Source organism: Spea bombifrons, chromosome 6 (assembly GCF_027358695.1).
Source record: "Spea bombifrons isolate aSpeBom1 chromosome 6, aSpeBom1.2.pri, whole genome shotgun sequence".
Taxonomy (NCBI): Eukaryota; Metazoa; Chordata; class Amphibia; order Anura; family Pelobatidae; genus Spea; species Spea bombifrons.
The window spans coordinates 11645974-11654733 of NC_071092.1; the positions used below are offsets into that span (position 1 = coordinate 11645974).

The 8760-nt window shown below is 42.9% G+C and overlaps 1 protein-coding gene across 1 annotated transcript; it reads right to left on the reverse strand.

Moving 5' to 3' along the window:
- Positions 1–961: 961 nt before the first annotated feature.
- AMT (aminomethyltransferase) lies at positions 962–8616 on the reverse strand. The gene is made up of 9 exons (XM_053469428.1): positions 8496–8616; positions 6824–6994; positions 5176–5256; positions 4769–4900; positions 3403–3481; positions 2952–3097; positions 2201–2381; positions 1595–1750; positions 962–1351 (listed from the first exon to the last, which is right to left on the reverse strand). Exons 1-9 carry the CDS (start codon positions 8583–8585, stop codon positions 1173–1175), a joined length of 1215 nt encoding a protein of 404 aa, XP_053325403.1. The 5' UTR covers positions 8586–8616; the 3' UTR covers positions 962–1172.
- Between the last annotated feature and the right edge of the window lie 144 nt (positions 8617–8760).

Genomic DNA, 8760 nt, shown 5'->3' on the forward strand with positions numbered 1-8760 from the left:
CACCAACATAGATTGTACATTTTTAATTTGCTATAAAACTTTTACATAGTACAAGTAAACCAGTCTAGAAAAAGACACATGAAGGAAAGGTGAGAATTACCTGAAATACACTTAATCTGGTTAATTGAGCCTTATTATAGGAAAGATTTCTGGTTAATTCACCTCTAATATTCAAGACTTCTCAGACTACATTGGGCTCCTTCTACATATTGGCTCCCTTCTATTTACTTTCTGAATTAATTATCCTGAGTATTTATTAATTAACCTATGTATTGGTTATTTTTTTATTGCTGGAATCTTATTCATTTTTTTAAAGTAAAGTATAACCTAAAGAGTATATATATTCCAGAAATGAAAATGTAGTATGTGAAGTATATGCCGTCACTCGCCAGCCGCACTGCCTCCTGTTTTTGGACCACAGGTTTTCTTTCCTAATAAAGCTTGAGTAAGTGCTTGACTCCACAAAGCAAATAAGGCTGGTGCCCACTGAGCACAACGGGATGTATATTTTATATACCGTGTATGTTTCATATAAGATTAGAGTACGTTTTTGTACGATTATGGTGAATAAGGTGCTCCTTACACCATCAGTCAAGCCGCCCGTGGCACGCAAGTTTATACTCACAACAACTCTACTAATCACCATCATCCGCTACTTGACGTACTACATTTTTTTATTGAAGTGTATATTTCCCCATTAAATGGTTGCAGGTAAGGGAAGGAAGCTCGGCGTTCTGAGATTTGTTTTTTGGCAGGTGTGTAAAATTCTCCCTGAGCGCAGGGAGGGCCTGAGTTTTGATAGACCTGGTAGAAAGGAGGTGGCTTCCTTTCCATGTCACCAACCACAACAACTAACTGGATTATTGCCCCATTTGCCACACTGGTAGACAGTGGCAGGACACGCTAATGATACATACACAGTCACACAAGAGCACAGATCAGTACTCACAGCGTGAACATGGATACTCTCGTACAGTTCCTAATTTAGGTAAGTAGTACTATATACACGCAATTTCTGTTTCATATTGCTAAACCTGCCAAACTACATCTGAGCCATGTGTTTGTCAACAACTGCCATCATCCCCAGCAGCAAACAGGTGGCTGAGGGTGATGGGAGCTATTGGCAATCACCAGAAGAGGTTTCGGGTACAAAGTATGTCGGTCTCTAGTTTTCATTTCAAAATATAATATTTTGTTGGCACAAATGGCATTTTGCCGACGGTGCTGTCCACAAGCTTCTTCCTGACCTCCACCTGCAGTGGCGTGCCAGCTTTCATGTATTCCGGCTCCACGTACCCCATAGCTACATTCAGCTTCAGGCACGGGGAGGGACAACCGCTTGTCACTTCGCCTGGGATAGAAATGGAACTCAGCATTATAAGACATACAGAGCAAGAACATTGCAAACTGTAAAAACGCTCATCGGAAGCAGCAGACAGTGTACTACAACAAAAGGTAGCTTCGAGAGTAGCTCGGATACAGGCTGGAGACATAATATAATGAAAACAATGTATCTTTGTTAAAACTTGTGCGGTATAGTTTCTATATTATACAGCTTGCAATGCTGAGTTGACTGGAAGGTAACACAACTTACCAATAACTCGTCCTTCGGGGGTCTGTATAGGTGTGTGTTGCCGTACAGGGGGTCCAGTAGAGGTCAAACCAACCCTCTTCCGCTTCACTTTTCCCTTAATCTGAGGTACGATCACCGAGGCTCCTGGAAAGTCCATGGCAACCCTCCGTCGTTTACCTGGAGAAGAAAAGAGCGATGGAGACCAGTTCTGTAATGTTGTGAACATTCACTGATGATGTGAACTCAAGGGTGGATAAAATAGACATTTTGACCATTTAGTAGAGATGCCCCCAATGAGAGGCTCCCCAGTTGTTACGGCACTGAAAGTTCCACCAGTTATACAACTGAAAGGATAGACAATAATCATGGGAAATTCGGTTCAGCAGAAGATGGCGTTCCAAGCATTGCATGTTCTGCTTTTACATTTTCCAAATGAAAAATTTACTTCATAAAAATCTAATCACAATTATTAAATATTGGGTTATATGGCCCAATAACATTTTGCAGCACTGTGGGCACAATGGGCAAAAAACAACTTCTAGAAACAAAACCGATTACAATCACTATATTTAATTTCCCTTGACATAGAGTTACGGTGTTGTCTGAGTAACTAATGTTCCCACTTACCAAGTGTCCACACTAGACTTGCCTCAACTGGAGTGGTGGTTTCGTCAATGTCGTTGCCATACAAACAGAGCCCAGCTTCCAAACGCAGACTGTCCCGTGCCGCCAAACCTGCCAGCTTCACTTCACTATTCTGCAGGAGCCTGTCTGCCAACTCTACCGCTCTGTTCCCTGGCACAGAAATCTGGAGACAAGGCATTGAGAGAATGGAGACTCCAGTGAAGATCATGGGTGACAATGGGTCCGTGTCAATATGCTCCCATCCCACCCAAAACCTGCCCACAAGGTCTTCAGTTTTACTTTTTTCCCCACCATGTGTGTTTGATGCGAAGGGCTACTAAGAAGGTGACCAGGTCCCGTGATATTACAAACGTAAACATGTGCTCGATATGTCTTATTAGCAGATGAAAGACCAACCTGGGTGGAGATAATGGTCAGGTTAATGCACTAAATGTCTTGATTTTTAAGTAAAATAATAGATGAATTCATCCAATTAGTAGCCAGTGTACTGAAGAAGCACCCAAAAATACCAGAGTCTTAAGATTTGGGTCATAAAACTCTTGATTTCAGCGAATGTCACTATGTCACTGGACCAAAGACTCTTTCTAGAGTCTGGGTAGAAGGGTATGGAATGCTAGAGCGTACAATTTTCTGATTTAGGTTACTGGGTGACATTTTGTTTTCATGAAATGCCTCTCAGGTATGAGATATTCTGTAAAATAGACACCACCTTTGGTAGGATAAAAACGAGTACCTCCACTCCATCTTCTCCTGTGTATCCACACCTCGTCACCCTACAGTGAGGGACACCAAAGACATCTGTGATCACACTGGTCATAAATGGAAGTTTGGAGAGGTCATCCTTAAGTCCAGCTTGGAGAACTCGGGCTGAAGAAGGACCTAAAATCCACATATATTATGGAATAATAAGAAATTGCGTGTCACTCTCGAACATGCACTCTAATGACCGAAATGAACAAATAAGATTCAACAATTCAGGGAACCCATTTTCCCTAGAAAGGGATCAAATTTAAAGAAACAGACAAGAAAAATGGCAACTACGGCTCTTTAGGTATGTGGCATCGGCATCCATTATAAAGGTGCATAGCGTAATTACCATTTATCATGTTTAACAAATAAAATTTCATGGATAGTTCATGACAGAAGCACGTTAAATACACAATATTTTGCCCCTGTGAAGTTACCTTGAAGAGCCAGCAGAGCGAAATCTATAAATTCCAAAGCCACGTCCCGGCCAGCTGCTTTAAAATCCTGCAGTTTGCCCTGGACAGAAGAACAGAAAAAAATTACTTTATATATATATTATTTGTAAGAAATAATCATTGGATAAAATCTACATTATAGATGTATGAATATTTATCCTACTGGCTTAATTTGCATTATAAACATCCAATGCACAACAATGAAAGCGTCACATCGGAGCCGTTGATAGATATGGGCTATAGAATGCGCGAGTATGGAACCTGAATCCACGACATACTGAATAAACAGCACATCTTTATCCTAAAACCAGAAAGGGTGGCTGGTCAGACTAAGCGTATCATAGGAAGGACACACAGTCTTTGGGATAGACGTTCCCTGGGACAGACAGACATTCTACTGAACTATGTTAGTTTCTGGAGAAGACTGATTCTGTGAGGATTTGCCCTGGAAGTGCGCCTATACGGAGGAGCATGAGGATCTTGGGAGAGAGAGAATGCTATCAAGGCCTATGGAGAGAGCCCCAATTATTATTTTTTTTTTATATAGCACCTTCATATTCCAAAGCGCTGTACAATGGGTAGACAGGACATAATAAAATAATATTGCTTCTTGATACAGAGTATTACCTAGATGTTTTTGAGACAACATCTACATTCTAGGCGTCCAGCTGCACCGAAGACAGGACTGCTCTACGTGAGAGGAAAATATTTAACTATATTATAAAGAGTCTGTGTGAGTGTCACTATGGTGTTACTGTGAGCGTGTGTGTGTATGTGTAGCATAACACACCACATCTGTGTGGGGGCATATTTCAGCTGCAAAATAATACAATATTTATCAAATATTATGCACCATTACATGCATTTATACAAAAAGTAATTGCAGAAAAGTCCAACATGTCCAACTGGGAGGGAACTTTACCCAGGGTCAGGGCAGCCTTCAGAGGGTACAGCCGGTACTCATGCATGGGGTCTGGGCAAGTATGAAGACCCAGCCTCCCTAATCTGTCACTGGCCTTCTCAATGGCCCTAAGGCTCACTACTAGAGATTGGGCCACCGTGACCCACTATCCCTCCCTGTGCCCATGTGAGGATTGTGGCCTGGTGGCTCTTCTGCAATCTTAAAGCCTGGTGATCCCATTGCTAATACAAGGCTGGGTAATCGGAAAGGCATGGGACAGGGCAGCGGGAAGAGAATGGGGAGGGGAGCCCTGTTTTTAGGTTTGTCCCGGGCCCAGGGGTTTCTGAAGGCAGCCCTGAGTTAGGGTGGTTGTCACACTGGTGGAAAAAAATTGGATATTAAGTGAGAAGGAGGAAACAAGATAACATTTCAGAAACAACAACTTACCTGCATGTGTGCAGAGTCCTTTTCTGCACAGCCAGCATTAGACACAACATACAGGTATCCCTCGGAGGTGTTGGTAACAATGAGGTCATCAATGATGCCACCGCTCTCGTTAGTGAAAAGAGATAGTGTGCCCTGGAGATGAGGCGAAAGTAACGCTAGAGTGAGAACGATGTAGCGACATATATATGCAAAAGGTGAATAGTATTAATCACCTTAGTATTAAGTGCAACCACTAGCTCAGGAGCTACATGTTGGAGGCCACTGATTTAAACCTTTAATGCAGGTGTGGCAAACCCAAGTCTTTTCAGCAATCTTCTGACCACAATTGTATTTTCTTGTATAACTCAAAAACAGCAAAACAAATTATAAGCGGTCAAACCGGGCAATTAAAAGAGCAGTTTCCGAACCTGGTTCTCCTTCAGCTCAGCAATGTCACCCACCACCAGGCTCTCCATGAATGGTATCCGATCCTTCCCGAGTACCTTGGTCTGAAACAAGAGAAACAAGACACAACTGGTTACAGGCCTGTACCCGACATGACAAAACACACAAAAAAAATTACAAAAACGAATAAGTTCATAAACTTTAAGACCTTAAGCAATGGGAGTCACGTTGCATGATCTATAATAACAAAACCTTGTGCTTTAGTCTTAATAAACCAAACATTTTTAAACAAAACAGAAAAAATAAAACATTTAATATTAATAGGAAGTAAAATAGACACAAAAAATTATACCCTAAAAACAAGTCCATGTTGTCCAGTAAGTATTATCAATAAAATCTAGAGGGTCTGGCTGTACATGAGATAGATGGACCAAAACCAGCTGCCAAAACACAAAGGCTATTCCTTGGGAATATAACGTGATCTGTTCGGTCTTCTACAGGACTGCCCCCCTACCAGGAACGAATCCATAGTGCTATACATGTATTTTCAGTAGTCGGATACGTGTCAGTACTGGTGTCAAGGTATGCGAGAGCAGATCTCCTGCTCTGGGAAAAGGTGGACAACCTCGTAGGGTTCTGCACCCTGGGAACGCATGTTCCGCGCCCCGTTCACAATATTTGGCAGCTCTTCTGTTATACTTGTTGGGGTCTGACTTAATAGTCAAATGCCTGTTCTTTGGAATTATATAACTCTGCACGAGAGATCGGCAGATGTGCTGAACGCTGAATCGTTGCACTGCCACCCAGTGCTAAAAATGCGCAGGTCAAAAACAGGCAGGAAAAATCTCCATTATTATTGTGAAACGGTGCCCGACGGGCGACAAAGATCACATGAATAGAGAACGGATGAGAAGAGTTTGACACACAGACTTAGCAGCTTTTAACCAGATATCAGAACCACTCCCAGTCTTAATGTCAGATCGTGGGTTTTCTGGTAAAACCTGAAAGCTACAATTTTTAGTTAATTAAATATAAAGACCAACAAATTCTGGCTGTCCAAAAGATTTAAAAACAGATTTAGTTTGAATTTAAAATTGACAGATACACAGTAAGTTCTTGAGCTAAATGGATCTTGAGTGAGCCTTTTATATTACAGGAACACTTCTGCAACGTGCGTTTGGGAAACACCGCGCTACGTAAACGTTCAGCATCTATTGGGATTTCTGTTTATTATGAATTCACGGCAAGTTACAAGAGAGTTTTTATATACAAACTGAACACCTATATCCAGAACCGTATTTACATCTACATTCCAAATATTCATTTTTAAAGTTAGAAGAAAAAATGAAACATGAGATCTGAAATGCATGACGTATAACAGGGCCGGTTAGAATCCACCTAAGGCCATCATCTGACTCTCCATGACTGCTGGGGATGTCCAAGCCGGTGGCAATCTGCTCCTTGAGATCAGCATTTTGTGTTGGCAGGCAAGGACTTTACGTACTTTGAGGTCAAAACCCGGCGTCCGGCTCAGCCCTTTCCGTGCCAGCAGATGCCCCGTCCATCGCCCGTTTGGTGGGAATCCTGGGAAGTCGTCAAACTATCCAAGTGTCTCGATACATTGAGCCAAGTCCATATGTGCGACTTAAAGTCTACCTGCTAGAAAGTTACCTGAAGCATGTGGGAGACATCAAACAAGGAGCAGTGCTGGCGGGTGTGCAGGTGAGAGGCGATGTGACTATCTTTGTATTGCACCGGAAGGCTCCAGCCGGCAAACTCCACCATTTTACCACCATGATCACGGTGAAAATCATAGAGAGGTGTACGGCGAGGAGCATCTGCCTGAAACCGATGGAAATAGGAAGTTTTGTTTAGAAGCCCTGAAACAGCAGAGTTAGCTTCATAACAAACTACAAATAATAATCGTTAAGAACCAAGCCAAAACGTCCCCTATGAGTTACCAAATGCAAGTTTAAAGCAAAATAAAACAATTCTAGTAGTCCTGAAGTACCAGGTCATTTTTATAATTTGAGCTGAATTTTTTTATACTATGTATGTTTACCAATTAATATTATTCATAAGCAGGGGAACTATTCATTATAATGATAAAAGGAGCAGGCTTCATAAGTGGTAGACTGGGGTCCTTCAAGCTTCAATGACACCAGCGATGAGTTGAGTGAGGGATCTATGATATTATATGCTCTATGCTATAATAATCATACTACTTGGCTTGGCTTTACAGTATTGGAACTTTCTGCATGAGCTGACCTCAAGACTCTTGAAATATTAACCCTTTAATAGATCATCGTGAAGGTGCTATGTACTGATACCCAAATAGCGCATGGAAATCCTGACTTACTATTTAAATGTACGCTAGAAAGAACCACCATTTGGGGGTATTAAATATCACAGCGGTGTAGAATAAGGAGAAGTCACTTCGAGACCCTAAGAATGGTACAAAAAACTCTGAGACTCGGGGCAAACCCTGCGAGCGACCAGGTATGGGGATAACATTGTACCGATTCTTAGGGAAAATAAAAGATAGAAGAACACTGCCTTAGCCCACCCCTGCAAACAGATGGAGGAAGGGGTTAACGATCCGACCTAATGCCACACTGAATGCAATGGCATTTTAAAGCATTTAATGAATTCTCGGGAAGACAATCGGGACCGGTCCTGAACATTTCCTACAGTTTCCAACATGCCTGATTGAATGAGCACTAACAATATTATTCACATATTTGCGGGGTAGATTCAGCAGCCTGGCCAACCGACTCTTCTTAGAAATCCTCGGACCCCGGCGCGTCTACCCCAATAAATCCAAAAGAATGGAATTCCTCGGCTTTCTCTGGGTCACAGTCCGAAAACACGAGCCTCGGCTGCTTAGAAACCTTTGCCCCGAGCCGTGTGAAGCATAAACCTGCATGTCCCCAGATACTGGAAACCTGCCACCTGTCACTAGTCCCTTCTAACTAATGCAGGTTAGGGGCGACCTGTGAACCCCTTTTTCTATCATCACGTGATCCCCTCTAGATGAAGGATCATCAGGTGCCCCAGGGGTTGAGTTTGCATTTCTAAGCCGGACCCCCTCGGACTGAACACCCAACTCCATCTGAAGCGCCTAGCGACACGCATCTTAACTCTTTAAACCCCGACACACTCTCCGATCATCTGGATTCCGTGTAGCAACAGCCGCAGATCTTAAGTGTTTAGTAACGGGTTACACTTAGTAATAATCGGGGTGCAGATCATGTTCATGGGGCGATTCCCGGCTATTGCAACATTTCCAGGCGTTTGCCGGCCCATCTCCTTAAAGTCATCAACCACAGCGTGCTCTAAGTACCTGGCCGCTGCTGTAGCTCCTTCCCTGCCGTTTGCTTCCCGGTACCCCCAATCTCCCAACTCTCGCACCGATCCACCGAACGCACTGCATTCTAAACAGTAGTCAGACACTCACAATGCGCATGCTCATGAAGCACACCTCTTTAAAACTCCGCGCATGCGCACTGTCGCACCCCTGGGAAGGTGTAAGCGCTGACAGAGCCCCTGCTCTCAGAGAGAGAGAGAGAGAGTTTGTGGTTTAATGTGTTAATGGCATTTGTTTGACT